At 36.2% G+C, this 20,063-nt stretch overlaps 1 protein-coding gene across 10 annotated transcripts in view; it reads right to left on the bottom strand.

The window, feature by feature from the left end:
- The window catches only part of USP25 (ubiquitin specific peptidase 25), a 90,186-nt gene that overhangs the window by 20,335 nt on the left and 49,788 nt on the right, over positions 1-20,063 (bottom strand). For 9 of the 10 annotated variants that reach the window (XM_046900407.1, XM_025144801.3, XM_046900409.1 and 6 more), the window contains 11 exons: positions 19,180-19,266; positions 15,464-15,601; positions 14,874-14,950; positions 14,081-14,154; positions 12,407-12,555; positions 8,575-8,702; positions 7,677-7,772; positions 7,150-7,311; positions 5,158-5,366; positions 4,368-4,438; positions 139-367 (listed from right to left, as the gene is read on the bottom strand). In XM_046900407.1, coding sequence (XP_046756363.1) covers positions 139-367; positions 4,368-4,438; positions 5,158-5,366; positions 7,150-7,311; positions 7,677-7,772; positions 8,575-8,702; positions 12,407-12,555; positions 14,081-14,154; positions 14,874-14,950; positions 15,464-15,580 — 1,312 coding nt within the window. In that variant the 5' untranslated portion in view covers positions 15,581-15,601; positions 19,180-19,266. Of the gene's footprint in view, positions 1-138; positions 368-4,367; positions 4,439-5,157; positions 5,367-7,149; positions 7,312-7,676; positions 7,773-8,208; positions 8,703-12,406; positions 12,556-14,080; positions 14,155-14,873; positions 14,951-15,463; positions 15,602-19,179; positions 19,267-20,063 lie in introns of those variants that run through there. The other variant, XM_025144809.2, reaches the window with a different exon arrangement.

Genomic DNA, 20,063 nt, shown 5'->3' with positions numbered 1-20,063 from the left:
GACAATTATGACTACAAATTGAATTTTCAGTAATTTTTAAAGCCATTTCGAAAATCTGGAAATCCACCAAGAAGCAGCTTTCTTTACCGATGCATTCAGTAATTCTATATCATACTGAAAACATAACCATAACGTTACCTTCTATCAAGTATTGTTCCTTATCATTGATATACATCAAACAGTATGCACTGGCATTTCTGTAACCACCAAAAGAGTCCCGTTCCAACTCTTCCCAAGTTGACTTTGTCACAGAAATGTCATTGTACTTCATCCATCTGTTCTGATGGTGGTCATAAATATATGCCCAGTAGTGTCCTGCATTGGCTTGACCTTCATGAACCAATACAGCATGCAATCTATAAGGAACCTAAGAAAACAAACAAAAACCAAACTCTTCTCGTCAGCGTTTTGTTCTATCTACCAACAATAACTGATACATTAAAAGTAACAAAAATAGAGAGGATCAAAATATGACAGAGGAAAACCAAGAAGCTAAAAATCAACAAACCATTATGCAAAATAACTTTGAATTATTTAAGTTACCATTATGAGCTAAAAGAGATCTTAAGTACATTAGTAAACCTGCAGAAGAAATGTCTGCTCTGCTATTTTTACTGCAAGGTAAGCTCTTCTGTTAATTTCTTAAATAGTCTTACTGTTCTTGTATTTCCAGAAAAAAACTTAATATGTCAGTCTTGAGCATCTACGGTTTGTTCCAGTTCTGACCCAATAACTTTATACTCAGTTTTGTAAGGTATATGTGAATTCAAGGTAATAAACTTTGTGCTTTCTATGTGCTATAAAGTGATTTTATTTAAAGGAATAATTGGGAATTTTAGTTCTTCCATTTCCAAAGAGTAAAATTCTTCCAGTGAAAATTACAACTGTTTTTCTAGTATGTCAAATGTATCATTAAAGCACGGCAAAGAGAAAGCTGGAACACATAAAGAGGTCCTCTCTCTATCCTTCTGCAGAGAAGGAAGATTGTTTTTTGGACCAGTGTAAAAAGTATCACAGGTTACATGTCCATGAGCACAAGTAAGAGGAATGAAATACTCAGCTCCTACTTAAGTCACCAGAAATCTGAAGAACAAAGGGTAGAATAAGTGCTTCCTTACTTAGAAACATTTTAAAAGTATTTTAGTGATTGGCCTGTTTTAACCTCCCAAAACAGCAAATGCAACATAATAGAAAAAACTAATCTTCCCTGCAATGCACAGCATGGCTGAATGACAGCAGGATAGCTAGGATGAAAAACCCGACAACTTTTACTGCAGTAAAAATCTGTACTGTGGATAAAATGGCTACTTAAAAAGCAGTAGTAAGTATCTGTTTGAAATATCACTTAAGCACCAAAGTAATCAGTAACTATAAATACATGTCCAACTATGACTTAAACTCCCTGAAGTTATTTTTAACCTCATTATTCTCTTTCAGACTATATGAAAATGCTGAAGATTTTGCAACTTCCCTTGAACTGTAAAGCTGGCTGACTGCACTGAAGCTGAAGTCAAACAGACTGTCATCCGAGAGACCAAACCACACTGTAAGTCTCTCAAACCCAAGAAGAAATTCAAGCAAGTCCTTAAATCTGAATGTGCTTCAGGGGGGAGGGGGCGGGGTAACATGTCATCAAAACCGCATGGAAGCTTTCTTAAAATGACTGCAAGTCCGTGCACATGCATATAAATATGTGCACACCTTGATCAAAAATGGAAAACAGTCTCTTGAGACTTCAATGATAAAATTTCCTCATTATAAAACAGAACAGTACAATCCCAGGTGAACTTAAATCCTTATACTTTTCTCCAGCTCTGTCTGTCTGGAATCATCCACGCTCAGTTTCTAGGCATATGCCCCTCAAGAGCCTGTGACTGAGGGACAGGTAAATTCAATACATACAGGCATTTCTTACAACGAGCCATATACCAACGACAATTAAAGGCCGAGGCCAACAGACCAAGTAAACAGTCTGCATTAAGCTTCATAGCTTACACTTACTACTTACGAAACAGAAATGGAACTTCACATGTAGTTACAGAACAGATATATCAGGGCAACAAAACAAAACAAAAAGAACATACCCCAAACCAAAATAGCAGCCTGGTGGAAAAAATTATGAAAATCAGAATGGCATCCTTGCAATGGTAACAATACAACTGGCATGAAGAACACTTCACAGTGTGCACCACTGGCCAGCTTATTATTTTAAGAAGAGTAGGAGGATTACAAACAATAAATTCTGAGACGAACAACATTTCAAATGGCACTTGTGATATCTCTGTATGACTTTACCTGATCCATATAGTGAACTTGTATGTTACACATTTGAATGGCAAAACCACTGTAAGGGGATAAAGCTACCAGTCTAAGCATCTTCAGTGAATAGTCACTATAGCAAACCTCTTCACCATCACACGCCAACCTGGGTGTATTTTTTCCTTTTTTGATTTCTACGTTACCAACTCAGAAAATAGGATAATGTTCCTTCTTTAAGCCATGCACAGTAACCTATCATACAGGTTATTACTAAAGTCATCTGTGGTATCGGTAACAACCACTGATGCAACTCTGTTCTTTAAATACAAAAGAGTTCTTTGAACCATAAGAGGGAAAACAAGCTATGAAGCTCTCTTTAGTACAAATTGATGTTGCTTCTCCAGCACCAGATGGCACCTCATTTTCCCCCACAGCACATTCACGGAAGGAAGAAAACAAAAGAGGAATGAAATAAGCAGTTGATGAAGTCTATTCATTCAGGAGGAGGAAACAAAATAAGGAATTTATGACACAAAAGGAATATTTAGCTATTGAACCTGTCTGAAATCACACACTGTAAGTGTGTGAGCAACAGGATATCTTAATATTCTTCCATTCCCTAGGATTTGCAGTATTGATCTTTCCCTCTAAATGATACAATTACAGGAAGAAGAGCTTTTATTTTGTGAGGCAATAAGGTCTGGAAACAAAATTAGACTTTTTAAGGAAAGTATTTCTATTTGCAAAATAAATAATAGTGCGTATATGAACTATTTAAGAAGCTCCTTATTTTCTCCACGTTTTCCTTTTATTCTACGGAAACTACAGATGTCCAGAGTCCCTTGTCAAAAAATGTCCCCTAACAATAACTTAGCAACATACATTGCTGCTTTCAGGTGTGGCACAGAAACACCCTCTGCAGAATTGTATCTTCCTCCATTTCTGGAATTTTCTTTCAAAATAAAATAAAATCTACACCATACAATTATGTACTAGGAAAAAGTGTTTTGCTAAATAATCTAATTTTTCCAGTGTAATGATTGCTGACGTATCCTTGTTATGGGAGGAATACATCCAAATGTGTTTCCTCCTATAAAAACATGAGCCAACAAAGGTCATCTATTTGGGTGTGAAAACAACAAATCTCCTCATTTTAGTGTTAGATTACATAGACGGCAGCCTTCCTGTCACAAGTATTAATAAAAAATAAAAAGCCTGCCAGTAATAAGATTAAAGAAAGCCTTCTTGCAGAGTCTGCCTGAAACTTAGCAGCAGAGTTCAGCTGCCATGTACAAGCTGTGTACAAAATGAAAACGTACCTCAAGGAAAACTAAACTGAACAGATTTAACTTAGTAGAAAGAGCTGTTTTCCTTCCAACAGAAAGTAACTGAGGAAGTAAGCTTTACCCTTAAACTTGCTTGAGAGAGTGAACATGTGCACGTGAACATGAGAAATACTACTGGAGCCATAATTCCAGAGTAAAGCATTCTAAAATTACTATTTTGACTACAGAGCAGAAGAATTGCCCTAAAATTCACCTTAGATTAACAAAACAGAAAAAGGAAAACCAAAACACTGAAAAACAAGAGGAGTCACTTTGGCATTAACTTTATTATTATTATAACCACATTATTAACTAAAACCAGGACCTGTAAATTCCCAAATCTCAGTATGGAAGTTGCAATTTGCAATGGCAGTAAATATTGAGTATAAAGCATAAGAAATAATACTTTTGCCACCATAATGAAATTAGTCTACTGAGCGATGAGGTTGAATTAGGGTGAGAAAATTCTACTGTTGTAGGAAAACTAAAATTCTGTACTCAAGTCAAGAGTTGATGGAACGTATTTTGGTTTTTCACCACAAAGTTGCTAAAACTTATGTACGTCATGTTATGTGCATCTCATGTCATGTGTAAAATACCATAATGCTGTCTTTTATCTGACTGTGCGTAATTAGAAAGCTAGCAAAACCCATTATGATTTTCCTTGACATTTCTCAAGCCACTGTGATTAATATATGTGTACTTGCTCACCTCTCAAGCATCTAAGAATTTTAGTAGAAGTAACCAAAACATCTACTTATCTGATGCAGAAAGTGTACTTACTTGGATCATTGTTTTGTCAAAGTACATCAATTCAATTGTCCGATGTATTCTGGATATACTTTCTTGTAAATCTAAAAGAAAAATAAGAATAGAAATTCTTTTCTATTAGGCTGCATAATAGCACCAGGTTACATCTTTCTTTTTTCCTCATTAAAGGCTCGAACAAAGGTACATCTCACGTTTTCTGCATCTGCTTAACTACCTATAGGCCAAACGCCAAATCTCAAATGAGAAAGTAGACAGAATGATTTGTGATCCTCTGTTGCTCATTTCCTAAAGCTCAACTAATTCCACCCCCGCTGGAAAAACTACTTCATTAGTTTCTCCCCAGGGCATCAAAATGGACCATAAGGTCTACCCATTCCAAAAACATTTTGCTCAGAAATGAGCTGAATTCTTCCTCGTTGAAGTGGTCACTCTGCCCTAAACACCTCTACAGAACATCAATTTACAACACTGGCCCAGCCCACTATCACACTGGCAGCTAGAATGCATTTGGAGACAGTCCTTCAGCGTAGATCCCACTTCCGTTTTGCTCTCTCCACTACCACGCACACAGAAACCTTTGACAGAACATCAATGCATACTACACTCAATGCCTGGCATCTTCAGTTCATACACTGCCAGTCTAAGATGTGTAACTAAGTCCTCTTCCTATGTCCTAAAAGCAATTTCAGAAGGATGAAACAAACAACTCAGCACACATATAGACATTAAGACTAGTTCTCTCCCTTACAAATTCCATAAATCCTTTCCAATTGCAACTACATTCTCCAGGTTGTGGCAATACCTCTGGTGTCGTTCTCTACTTCTGTCCTCCAGCGATGCAAACAGCCTTCTAAGACAGAAAGCTCTTCTTCAGTGATGTGCCTTGGTGCTGGATGCATTGGCAGATCAGGAGGAATTCGTGATTGTGTGAACGGTTTATGTATTACAGATCTTTGTACAGGAGATGTGCTTGGAACATCTGAAGAAGAAGGCCCCTGCTGCTCTATCGTGCTGCATTCATTCAGAACATAAAATACCAAAACTAAATCAACAAGTACACAAACTGAAAGCCGCACTATAAAAATAAGTTTTTCACTTGAATAGCAACATTTTAAATGTAATTACCAACAGAGCAATCCAAAAAGGCAGTGAAAATATCAATACAAAGATTACTTCATAATGGCTAGAAACTTTGTGGTGTGCATGTTAGCACAATGACAACTGTAGTGGCTATTATCAAAGATAAAGGAATTGGATCAGTCAAGCCACAATTTGCTTTACTTGAAATACTATTCAGCACTTTCAAATAATGTCACAAAAGCGATCACTGTAATTTGAAACATCTATGGGTAAACTGCAGACAGAAAAGTTACAACAACTTGGTTTTTTGCCTACTGACCATAAAATCCAATCACTACAGTTCCGCGTTTAACAACTTTTTCACGCCTTATACCTATTAGGCTTTCTTTTCCTGATCACCTATCTAGAGCATATGTTAACTGAAGAACAAAAGTGAAAGAACCTCTAATATTTATGGCACACTGGGAATTTAGTATCAAACCATGTGAACTTGTTTGAAACGAGACTTGTGACTCAAAGTGGCCAACTTACGAAAACTGTACAAAAGCAGTAGAACTTTAAAAAATCTGTTACAGATTTTTCTGCTCCCATTAAAAAAGATGGTATTTATGTAATCCTAGGCACAACGTGAATCTGAAGATCTTCCTAGAAATCCACTACTTATTTACATTGGGTACGGCATCATGATAAAGCCTGAGGAATCTGGAGTCTTCAGTAGCTGAGAAAGTTGACAGAACATAAAGAGCTTACAATGTCACTCCATGTAATGTGTTCGTGTTTCTACAGGCTGACAAAAAAAGTCGTATTTGCATTTTTACATAATACATTTTCTACATAGGAATTTAAACAAAGTATAGCACTCTTGACATGATGTCATGCAATCATTAGTACCTCTCAAACACTTTTCTTGTCTTATCAGTCAACAGTAGTTATATTGGCATTATATCAGTAAGATTTAAAAACATTTTAAAAACTTTTAGACTAATTTTCTTCAATTCTCTGAAGTACTAAGATAAACATTCTTGACTGAACTAGAACTTAGAATCCTACTTCCAGAATGCAAAATAAAGAGCTCTGATAGAAATTGTTAGTGTCCACCTATCCTAATTGATACTCTACTTAATTAAGCATTACTAACAGTATCTAGCTTCAACAATGAAAAGAATAACATTATTGGACATTTATCTCCCTAGTACTTTGGCTATTATGAATTTAAAAACTCATACCATTAAGGTACTTCAAAATCTCACTCAGAAATGTAAGGAGTCAAGCAGAAAAGTTTAGGTCTCAGGCAAAACTAAAAGAAAGTCTACACCAGAAACCTGGAAGCTCTGCAGCACATACATACTGCCCAAATTCCGATTATTAATACATTCCACCTGGGAAACACAAACCTCATCAGATAATGTGATTGTTTAGAACTGTAGATGTCCTCTCAGGTAAGCAAAGGACAATGATCTGCTGTTAAAAAACTATACAAGTACTGATGTTTAGGACCATCACGCACTATAGTTCTTGTGTTTTGTTCAAAAGTAGCTGTTCTCCACTAAAGAAGTACTCATAAGTGCATTAGACAGCCCTGGATTTTTAACATTTGGTTTTTGGTAACCCTCAGGAGATGCCTAGTTGAAACGGATTTCTTCCCCTCTCTCAGCTGCTGGGTTTGCACTGAGCACATTGCTTGCATCTTACACTGGAAGGAGGGTGCCCTTACCTGGGTGAGGTCTGGGCAGGCAGCGTCCCACTGGAGGGGGCACTAGCACCCAGGTCATCCACTGGAGACGTGCACACCGGCTTGCTGGAGGCAAACTCCAAGGCGTACTGCAGGACATCTACCAAGGGGAATCGTTTAGGACCAGAACCATAGCTTAAATATCTGTTAACCATAAAATGTATTAATGCCATCACTCACATATACAAAAAAAAAAAAGAAAAAAGAAAGAAAAAGCCACAACCAAAACACACACACACACACACACACACACAAAAGAATAAAAACCAAAGAAAAAGGATTTTTTCTTGTTGACTGCAGTTAAATAAAGCACACCTTTCCTAGCAAGTTTCATGCATCACAACTACCACAACTAAACAGTTTCCAAAGGAAACGCTAAAAGAAAAGATAAAGCAGTGAAATTTAGAGCCAATAACTACAGACAAAATGTACAGCTGAAAGGAGTTATTCTGTTCCACAGAGCCTATAACATTATTTACATTTACACTGTGAACAGTAATCTATAGTACCGTTCTAATCTCTGCTGTAAAACCGTGAGATACTCTTTGAGTCTCTTGATTTCATCCCGTTTAATTCTTGTTAATTCTCTGTTTTTGTGCATATATCTGTAAAACATGAAGGTTACAAAGATACATCAGCTCATATCATTCCAGCACTGAAACAGAAGTCTGTAGCCAGCCAGTCTCACCACTTGGTGCTAGAAAGTTACTCTGGCTCTCCAGAACTTGCTTTATCTACAACACATTGAACAGTAAAACAGAGCTGAGAAGTAAATAATGAGCCAATTAAGCCTCCCACCATACCTTTCAGTAGAGACTTTTTCCCCAGTGTCAAAAGCTCTGTTTGCATCATGGATGTGTCTTATAAATGTATTACAAACGTACCAGAAAAGTTCTAAATTAACTGGTTTTACTAACAGCCATGTAGCAATACTTGTTTCACTGTTTAGGCTCACAAATAACATTTAGTAGCTAACTGAAAGCCAGGATGATAGTTCACCTCTACATACAGACACCATGCACTGATGCTGCAGATCCTTACATTCTGAGTATCTTCATACCATGCAGTCTATCTGGAACACCATGAAATAGCTGACTTCTCACCCTCTTTCCCGAACTGACCAATAAACACTGCAAGACAGTGACATTTTTCAGAGTATTTTGCCCACATATACAACTATCTAGCAATAAGTTAAAGATTGAAGCACAAGAAGGTTTTGGCATGATGTAGCATTACGTCTTAAATTGTCATCCATGTGTATTTTCTGAAACAGCCACTAAAAACCTATGAAATTACAACTTCTTCAGCTAGTACAGAAACTTACTAGATACACTGAGCAACTTTACCAAATTCATGAATTTAGTCTTAGTATGAATATAAATTTTTGTTGGTAATAATATACTGTACCTGTCCAGATACAAAATTGGAGGAAATTCTAATTTGTTGTGTATCTTCTCTGGTCTCCCCAAAGCCTGATTAAACTCAAATCTTGACAGCTCAAAAGTTAAGACAGGAGGAAGCTCAGTGAACCAGTGCTGAACAAAACAAAAAGACAAAACCCCACAGTGAATGCTTTCAGTAACAAAACTTCAGTGATAATGGTACAATACTTGCATACTGACACATCTATGGAAGAAATTACTTTTAGAGAGTGCATCAGCATAAGCTTTCCAAAGTTCCCATCTTTTCAACTTCACTGAAAATAGCAACAAGTTACCCATGCACATCAGAGCATTTCAACTCACTGCTTATTGCATTAAATTAGAGCAGACTGGAAGGCTTCTTACTTTTTCACATTCGTCCCACTTGTACTAAAAGCAATCTGCACTTGAACATCCCTGCCTTTCCAAGTGCCCTATTCTCCTTTAACACTCAAAGGCCATTGAAAGACTTGTTTATACTTCCATGAAGTGTTCTTCCCTCAAGTTCTTTCAGATTTGAGTTTCTGGCCCTTTCATTCAACTGATAACACTCAAAGTTTCTAATGACGTCCTCATAAGCAAGATCAGTAAGTGCTCTGTGCCAAGTTAGATAAGCACTATCACTGCTGTAAAACTGATACTTTTTCTCGAAATCTCATTTGTACAAATAACATCTTTTAAAGTTTCTTTTCATTTCCCTAATCGCTGCTAACCCGTCCATTAACCAACTCATGTTATTATCACCTCACCCCAGCTTCCTCTGTGTATTCAACATGGGTCTACCTTAGCCTCTTTTTATACTTTTTTTCTTAATAAACACAACTACAAAACAAACTCAGCACCATCTCCAGCACTAGAGTTTCTTTCTTTTCCCCCTCCATTCCCCAAAATAAAAAGCCTGGTCTATCTATTTGTGGATGTGTAATACGCTTTGTATGTCTAACCATTAAGGCAAGTTTTTGATTGCTGTGGACACAACTGTCACACAATTTTAACGTTGAGTGCCCAATGCATTTGACTTGGGGCTCATTTCAAGCTTCCTATCCAGTAAAATGTCTCAAATACTCTTTTTGTATAACACCACCACAACAGGCTTTTCTTTCTTTGTTCATGGTTAAAATTCTAGTCTAGGTTCTCACCATTCCACATCTCAGAGCAAAGTTACCTCTTTGCCCCACCTTAGGAGTCACACAAACAGCTATCAAGGAAGTTGCTGAATTTTCTTAGTTCATTACCATCAGCATCACTTCTCTTCCTGCATTCAAAATGAACTGCCTTGCCTTTTCTTGCCTATGTCAGCCTTTACTAACTGCTCCCCAGTTTTAAAGGAGACAATTTCCAACTTGTCTTCCAACTCTTTCACACAGCAGTACATTTCAACGCTAAAATTAGCAAAACCAAATCAAAGTCCTTTCCTAAAGCCCTTCTACTGCAAGGTCCCCAAACTATTTAATGACTAAACTGCTAATATGCTGAATCTCATCAACATCAGCAAAGCTGTGGATAAATTTGATCTATTTTTCTCCATACTTTGAACCTCACGTACGCGCACTGAACTCCATCTTCTGCCGAATTTGGATTTAAGTTCCTTGAGACAGGCAGTGTTCCCTTTTCTGTGTTTGAATATTAACTCACAGTATATCCTCTATTGCATGGCTAAGCCTTTTACCCATTACTTTTATAACAACAGTGAACTAGCTAAATATTCCATTAAAAGCAGTCGTGGGAAAAAGGATGAATGAATCTTAACACGACAACCACATCAATATCATTACTTTCAAGCTTGATATCTACCAACTCACAGGAATGCCACTTGAAGTCTTCCTCAACAGAGATTCACTTTGATAAAACTACAATTAATTCAGCTTCCTTCAGTAATTCCAAATCTTCTAATTTTGAGGCATCCATGCTTAAGCAAACTAACAGCTGCAGCCACTACCAATACATTACTTAAGTCCAGGGAAATATAACCTGTTTAGGTGACCCTATAGTAATAACAATGTTTTCCGGATTAGGACTTAATGTTACCTTTCTCATCTCGCCATTGTTGTCAATATGACTATTTCACTTCATTTTCACTTGCTAACCTAAACCAATTAAAACACAGCTTCACAGAGCTCAAAGATTAACACTGTAGAACAGTATGCGATTATCCTTCTATCCCCTGTAGAAATATTTTTTTTTACCATTAGAGGTTGTAAAAACCAACCCAAAACAAAACAAAGTCTGACATTTCTAGTCAAGCATTAACATCGGAACTGACATTTTATGCATGAATGCACACAGATTTTAAGTTCAAGACAGTCTACCATCTATAAGATAGACAATATTGTTCTTATTGTACCTATATACAAGATTTTACCTTGCTTAAAGAAATTAAACTTTGAATTATGCCAAGATATTTATGTATTTTTTTTCTTGTTTTATTTCAGAAAACATACTCATTTTTTAAAAAGTCATTTATATAAGTGCTGGAATTACAAAAATAGAATTTGAAGCACCCTGGGAGAGAAAAATATAGTAAGATTCATAAATGCATTTGAAAATGTACTGACTGAAAACATACACATTTGTTCACATCTGATTTGGTTGATCAGTATTTGATAAGCATTAGCCAACCAGGTAAAGTGACTGCAAAAGAGGTGCTACAAAACTTCTGTTAACACAAATTTTAAGTAAGACTTCAAATTGGAGGATGATATTTAAGCGCTTCACTGAGGTTAGTAATTAAATCCTGCATGCATACTGATATTATTAAACACTGCAATATTGAATTATTGCAAAAGACTGGCATCAAGGAAGAAACTATATCTGAATTTTTTATTTAAGCAGAAGAAACCTCTCAAGATTTTACATCTTTAAAGTATTTGTGATGACGTGTGCGAGTGGCTGCGTAAAGTACAAGTAGTTCAGCCTTTGCAGTAAATAGGAATTATTTTATTTCCACATCAATAACCTACACGTTATTGAAAGGAGTCCTGCCAGAGAAGAATGCTGGACATATACAAGCATGCCAACAAAAAGAAGGGACAAACAGAATACACCTCTTTGTCCTAAAACTACCACCAGTCCAACTACCTCTTTTCCCTAACTTGTTACTTCTGCTCCAGAAATTTCATTCCTCACCTTGACTCAACATCACAAACTGCCTTTTCCACTTCCTAGAGGGGTGCCATCTCATTCCCTCCACCCATGCTTACAGCTCACTCTGACATCTGGGAGGAACAACACTGAGACATTTGAAAGGACATACTGGGAGGAACAGCAGCAATTTGAGCAAGTGCTGTCTGTCCACTGCAGTTAACAAAAGAGAGGAGAGTTGTCCACTGCAATAGGCAGAGGAAGATGCTGGGAAAAGCCAGTAAAATGGGAGAGGGGAAGAAGTATACAGTGCTAAGAAACTACAAGAAAGAACACAGAGGAATAACAACCTTTTAAGCAATGGTTGAACAGGCAACAAGCACACGTTCATAGCATAGCACAAGGCAGTAAGTCAGTAAAAGCAGTCAGTGATCAACTACCAAAGGGCGTTATAAACATGACATGTTTGGAGATCAAATATCAGCAACAGGTGGGAACCAGCCTGTGCCAATCATTTTAAGCAGTGTTATCATATCAAAAAATAATACACTCGATACTCAAAAGAAGGTACAAGCCCTCAAAATCAACAATCCAATTATGCCAAACATCAGAACATACAGAAGAATTAATAGTGGTCACAAAGCAGAAATGAACAACAACAACAAAAGAATCCCAGTGAAAAACATAGGGCACTACAACAACATTCTGAGGGAAGTGCTCAGGAGCATTCAACTCACCTCCTGACCAGACTTTGCAGAGTTTTCTGAATGGAGAGATTCAATTTCCCCTTCAATCATTGCAGCTTCTAGGCACTCATGCAGATCTTTAAAGCCATTAACCTGTAGTGGATACTGGCCAAACATTTCTGTGTTTTCAAATTTTTTACCTTCATAGAAGAAATTAAACAGTTAAGGTGTTAAGAATTAACATCTACTTTTAAAACAATAACAACAACAACCAACAAAAACACACACCAAAACGTCTAAGAAAACTAACACAAAGCAAAACAGAAACGATAATAACCATCAAACAAACAACTCTAGTTCACCTGGCCTAATCTACTCAACAATATCTTTATTTTCGCACTGAGCAATTGACTGGTAAGTATGAAAACAAGGCAATACTTTCCTCCTTAGATAATTTATTGTGTTTCTATATGTAACCGCAATAAGCATAACTCAAAACGTTTCATGTGTGTAAAACTGTAGCGCCAAGTCAAAGCCCTCTTGCAAATAGCAGCTGGATAATAGAACCCTGCACAGCATCAGCGAAGTCAGTGGAATTCCTGTTAAGATGCAGCTCTTCATACAAATATTTTTTTGCAAAAAAACAAACCACAAAAATATTCACTATTTCTGTCCTGAAAAGAAGATGATAATTTGGTAACGGTGTACAGGCTCAAACATGAAGAGAAATATAACTGGCAAGTGATTCCAATTTTTAATTTCAATGTATTTCATCCTGAAGTCAGTAACAAGTCTTCTTGCATCAGCCAGTTTCCTTGGTGTTGTTTCTTGTTTTTTTTTTTGTTTTGTTTTGTTTTTCTTTTGTTTGTTAGTATCTCCTCATTAGAGATGTGATTGTGAATGACAAAAGAATCTAAAAGCAAAGGAGTGCGAACGCTAGCTAGTAGCAAGGAATTCAGAGAACAGTTTTTGAGTCTGACAACAAAGCATTAAAGTGTTCCCGGCCAAGGGACAATCTGGAAGACACTTTAAAGATCATAGGTTCTTTACTCAAATGCATCTCAACAATTATTCGCCCTCTGGACAGGGACAGAATCAGCAACATTAAAAATGCTTTCACAGTTTCTGGCCACTTGGAAATATAAAATGCTGCAATTTCACAAATTATATGCCAGTTAGATAAAGGAAAGCTTGTACAGTTCTCTGACTCCTCAGCACACTCTCTGACACTGCCGTTGAGCAAGTTTCCAATGGTTCCTTGAACAATACTTTAAAGAAGATGAGTTATCCACACTAGAAATTGTGCAGACAGAACTGAAAATCTAAATTCTGCTAAATGAAGATTGATAGAGACTACCTCAATAAAATGTAATCACTTGTCTTCTGTATACCTTCTACATACCATTAGCAAATGACAAAAATGTCCTGATGATCAGTTCTTGCAATCATTTTTGGTCTGCAACTCACCTTAACTTCTACTACACTTCAGGACACACTCAGCTTTTGAAAGGTAATGAAACAGTCACTCACGATGGCTGAAGTTCACTACATTCATTGCTAATCCCATCTTCTCAGGACAAACCTTTTGACACAGACTGTAGGTGTATTCTCCAAGTGCATTTTTGCAGACAGCTAAAAATGTTACAACTGCACCATTCATCTGTGCATCTAGACTACCAGTGAAAAGACACCTGCACAAAAGTCCAAGTAAATTCAGACACATACCTTCAAGTACACCAACTGCTAGAAATCGTCCATAAAATAACTCCACCATTGGGTTCTTTGGTTTCTCTCCATCCCTGAAAACAGAAAGTGAGTTAGTATAAGAACACAGAAGACATAAATTCTTACAAAAGTGTGTGAGATATTTTAAATTTATTATAGAAATGCTGAAGATTTCACTTAGTTACAGTTCATTGTTTTGTACTTTCCTCTAATGGTAATAACAACCATTCACATATTTGCAACAATAAGTATAGTCTGAAAATTGTTTCAGAAGCACTTAATTCCAGGAAAACTTATGTAAATCAAATTCAAATCCAATTAAATTTGAAAGTGGTTAAATTGTACACAGCCTTGTAAAAAACTACTTTTTCAGACACTACAGAAACAAATACATGCTCACAAAGCAGTTTACAGGTAGATGTTCACTTACACAAACTGTGAGCATTCATCTTCTGAGAAGAAAAATAGCGAGGTTTTGAAGAATTTAAACTATGGTACTGAAAATTAAACTGAATTCAAATGGAAAAAAAAAAAGCTTAACATTATTGACAATATATATCTCTACTGTTTATATATTCCAGACTTCATTCAGTAAGATTTTTACCATGGAAGAAGATGGTGAAAAAGCAAGCTCAAAAAATTGAAGGTACCAGCATATAAGGAAAATTACATTTTAACTCATACAGCTACAGGCTTGGATCTTTTTCGGCCACACAGTTAATAGCAGATTTCTGTTTGGTTTGTCTTTTCCTCAACTAAATGTTCAATACAAAGAGCTAGGAAAAAATCTTACCTCTCTTCTTCAGCTTTGATTTGGAAGGCATCTTCTAACCAATCTAATAATTTGTGTGTAAATTCACTAACATCTTGCTGTTGGAAAATATTAAATGATCAGTAAACATTCACATATATTACAGAATACAGTGAAGTGTCACTTTGCAATATCAGCATAGCAGCATTCCCCCCTGCAAGAATTCCGAAGTTACACAATGCCTGAGACTATGCCACAGTTTGTTTTTTTTGTCTCTGTTTTTTTTCTGCATGCAGTTCTTAGAGCACATTAATGTTCTAGTGTTCCTCAGCCTCTACAGAGTCTTGTGATCCTTATTACTTGGACTCAGCTTTCACACCATAGCAGTTCAAAGGCATCTTATGAATCCTATTGTTCAAACCCTTTGGCATCCAACAAACGGTGACTAATGTTACTTTCACCAGGCACTAAATTCAGCACGTTGTTGTAATTAAATACCTTAACCATATAACCTCATGCAGGAAAGAACAACTTTTCTGAAGAAATTAAGTGTTTCTGAAAAAGGCAAAATCCTACTGTTATATGACTATATGAGAACGTACATAATTTTGAATTAAAGAAACATAAATTACCTGTTGAGAATCATTTGATTTAAAAGCATCTTTAAGAATTTCAACCGCTCTAGATGGGTCGACATATTTTCTTTTTGAACCAACGAGAAGTGCAAACAGGTACCTCAATTCACGCATGAAAGGCAAATTCCTATGTTCCTGTATTTGAAGAATTAAAAATATTTAATAAAGCAGTAAAAAAAAAAAAACTAAGCATACATTTTGTCAATCGTCAAATGAATATTTAAGTGCACTTGCATTACTATCAAGGTTGTGTTGCCTTTTACTTGTCAGATTTATCACAGAACAACAGCATAGTTGAGGTTGGCAGGGATCTCTGTGTCCATCTGCTCTGACCCCTAACTCAAGCAGGGTGACCCAAAGCACGGTGCCCAGGTAGCTTTTGAAAATCACCAAGGAGAACACCTCACAACTCTTTGGGAAACATGTGCAAGAGCTCTGACACCTACACAGTAAAGATACGCTTCCTGATGTTGCAGGAACATCCTGCCCCAGTTTGTGCACAAGACCTCTCGTCATTACAAAATAATGACCTATTTGCAAAATAATGTAGTTATCTGGAAAGGCAACTACACTTCAGAAACTGAAAGCTTTTTGAAACCACATCGAGATGTTTAGCTTAAAATAAGGCTGAATGAACAAGCGGACAGATCTGTTAATCCCCAAACCTACTTACTACCAAATCTTATACACTCAGGGCAACAAGCCCAAATTCTTTATGCTTATTTCTATTAGGCCAGTATAATGAAGAATAAGTAAACTGAAACACAATCAATCACAACAGATTAATCCACTGGTTTAGTGTGGAGACTGTCTATCCTCTCAGTACTCAGTGGGTAGTAGACACATTTGTGAAACTAAAACCCATGTAATATCCACTTGTACTTAGAACGAAGTCTCATTCAAAGAGCACAGTTGTCAGATGCCCATCAAACCGGAATTACTTGATGACAAACATGCTTATCAAAGACCAGACTTGTTTAGTCATCCCCGTGTCAATCCAGTACGCATAAAGCTTCTAGTACATAAAGGCTTTATTTCAGCCTTAAACACCATGGCAATGAGGAATTAGAACGTGTTCTTCATAATACCTAAAAACTACTTCTAGTTGTGTAAATTCTCAGCAATTTTTGTTTGCTCTTTTAGTCCACTCTGTAAAACACCAGTTATAACCAATGTTCATAGGAAAGATCAAAGGCTTCAGCAAATGCCATCCTAATTCCACAATGAATTTTCATAATTTAAGAACAAAATTTAGTCTTTCATTTACATTTTAAAAACACTTTACAACTATAAAATAGGGAAACTGTGATTTGTTCTCAAAATTTTCATAGCGTGATCTATTAAAGATGAACAAAATTTCCAGTTTTATTTACATTTTATCAATAGTCTTCTGTATTACCAATTATCTGTTCATATGCACAAGATAGACAATTAACCACAATACTCTATATATATCGCCTCTGTTATATTAAATCACAAGTACACATACAAGGAACACGACTGTATCAACCAAATTTACACTAATGATTTGATGACTTTCAGGCATAATTGTAGTTTTAGGTTAAACAAAAGTGAACCACTGATTTCAGAAAGATTATTTGGAATAAATATATATCTGTAAAGTTTAAAAAGGTTTTCTAAAACTAGTAATTTTTTTTTTCTTTGAAAGAGCTCTTCTAATGCATTTGTCATGATCCTTGACCAGCATGTGCAGGGTGCAGGTACTAGCACAAAGAACAGTGATTGTCACTAAACAAAGCCTAAAATCTTCAAGTGGATTTAGCTGGGTCACAAGAGTTGTGTATTACACAAGGAGTTGTTTATTAGAACAAAAAGAAATGACTGAATAAACACAGCACAGCACAAAGGTCTCAATTTTAAAGCACGCTCTACATGCAACAAGAAAAAAGTTGAATTCAATTTCAAAATAAAAGTTATATGGAAAATTATTATCTAAGATGATCTCTAATTTATCACCTATCTTGCCTGCATAAACAACTTCATAATGCACTGATGTTGGGACAACTTATGATTAAGAAATGCTACTAAAACAATCTACATATTTAATACATAGCAAGCATTCATTATTGTCAAGCACTATGCCAGCACACTGGCATACCAATAATGTTGAAACAAGGAATGATGTCCTAACCTGTAGCACATTAACCCTCTTCCTGTAATAACGTTTCTCGAAGATCTACTCTACACCAAATATGTATGTGGTCTCCCTGATTACAGCAAAAACTACCTCATGCTTTCATATGAACAGATAACTGGGAGAGCATATAGGATGCAGTAACTACAGAGAATCATATTTTGTTCTACAGGAAGACGCTGAGTCTAATGAAGAAGAATGAATTTCACAAAGGAAGAAAAGTTGATTTGAGGTTTTAAGTGTATGTTAAAGTTTAAAAGTCAAGACAAGCAAATAGGTTCCTATGTGAATCCTATGATTTGCTGTCTCATCATTTCATACAGCCTTAATATTGTTTGTCATGATAAGAATTTCTAAGAAATAGCACTTAAGAATTGCTAAATGCATATGGCTGCTAGTGGCAATGCCTGAGTAAGATATTTTTCAAAGACAACAGCTTGTCGTTATCATTCCTTACATGTGCACTGCCTTGCTGGAGCAAAGTATGACTTTATTCTATCCTTCTTACTAGAATACACCAGCCTGTCATCCTCTTGTGATATGCTCCTAACTCTATCAATGCTGTATTTTCACAAAATCTCATGACTTAATGCAAACATTTTTTCCTGAAGAAAACAAGTGACAACTTGCTCTTTAAGCAGAGGGGGGAGGGGGTGGGAAGGGAGGATTATACAATTCTGACTGAACATGCAGCTTCCCTTTTATGGTGCATACCTAAAGGTTTAGAAAACGGACACTATCTCTACTTGTTTTCTTTTGCTTTTCAAATTGCAGCTCTTTTTTCCTAGTGAACATTCCAGTCAATCCTCCAATGCCAAACATCTTTAAGCCAGGCTGTCAACACACACTCTTTGTAAAATCTTAAAGAAATGGGCAAGATAATGGCCTTATTACTGGATATGCAAAAAATTCACTGCTCTGCATTGCTGAAAATTAGGACACTAGATGTTTTCACATAACATACAGCAACTTCCTCTTCCCATTTCTTCCTTATAAAAGAATGTGCAACACAGAATTCATTGTGTTCCCATGCATCTTTCCTCAGAGGATATCCTCTAAAGGAAAATAACTTGGTCTATTTTGTCCCTCAGTTCATGACCGTTCCTCCACATTAGTCTGAGATTACAAGAAATCTGAATCAACTCCTCTACTCCCCAGTCCTATATGAATACCACAATGAACACTGGAGAATTTATCTTTACTATCACCTTACTAAAAGGCTAGAAGAGGCCAGCTAATAACAGCTTATTCTCAGATCTTGAGTTGCAAATAATTAACACACACTCCTTACCAACAGTAACAATGTTACAGCTAAAACTACACTGATCAAAACTATGCAGAGGAACCCAAAAGCAAATTCTATAGGCCAGGATGTTAAGAAAGTACTACTCTATCACATAGCCAACATGTTTTAGATAAGATCCATAATAGAAAGCTAAGAGCAATGTTAATTGGCATCTATATAACGTGCTAATTTGAGCTACAAAGAAGTACAAAATTCAATTCCAACAGAGAAATGCCTTCATCAACCACTAGGGGAAGTCAGCTTCTAATTTACCTTTTGGTTTCGGGGCAAGTCTTGAGCATTCGCGGGAGGACTGAAATTCAAAACTAGCCTTCGAAACTCCAGTAGGTTAAATAATGACTGAAAAAGAAAAGAAAAAAAAGTGTTCAAGCACTTCTGAAAACTCTGAAAAAATTCTTCAGATGCGACAATAAAAAAAATTAGTAAACATATACAACTTCAAAGTTTCATTTCAGAAGCTGTATTATTTTACTTAACCTGGTGAAACATTTTCAACATTACATACTTATTTTTACAAGAAAAAAATTCCACAGTACAATTTAAAAACAACAAGAATGATGTATGATAGGTAGAAGAAATGATTTTTCTACAAGTATTTTATTAATCGCATAGCCATTAATTTTGAAATCAAAATGAATGCTTGTTTGGTCATGGGCAATTTGTTTTGTAGCTCCTCTATAATCTACCTCCTCAGCTGAGAGTGGCTATATCTTTGAACACAAAACCTAAATCCACTTGCAATTATTTATAATTTTTGCATTCTCTCAATTCTTCCCACTATCGAAGGATATGAATAATGCACATTAGCGTAAGGAAACTGGACTATGCAACTTGGCAAAGAACTGCTATTATTTTATGAACAATAGGACATGAAAACGGATTTCTATGGGCACACCTACAAAGAACATAATACTGCAGTACAGAGCCTGGAATCAAGAGAGTAGAAGAACAAGACTTCTGATCGCAAAAGTTCAAAGCAGTGGCTGAGAAATAATGTCCTCAGCATTTACGTAACTGCATTCTTGCTTTTCAGTACAGGAAGAAAGTTCTTCAGTTAAAGTTGAAGTTCTAGAGCTTCTTAAAAGTAACTTAGGCTTAATAATATCACCTCATTACAGCAGACCAACATTGTGATG

This window comes from Gallus gallus, chromosome 1 (genome assembly GCF_016699485.2).
Source record: "Gallus gallus isolate bGalGal1 chromosome 1, bGalGal1.mat.broiler.GRCg7b, whole genome shotgun sequence".
Taxonomy (NCBI): Eukaryota; Metazoa; Chordata; class Aves; order Galliformes; family Phasianidae; genus Gallus; species Gallus gallus.
Note: the sequence above shows the minus strand (reverse complement) of the source record. Positions and strands in the feature narration are given on the sequence as shown.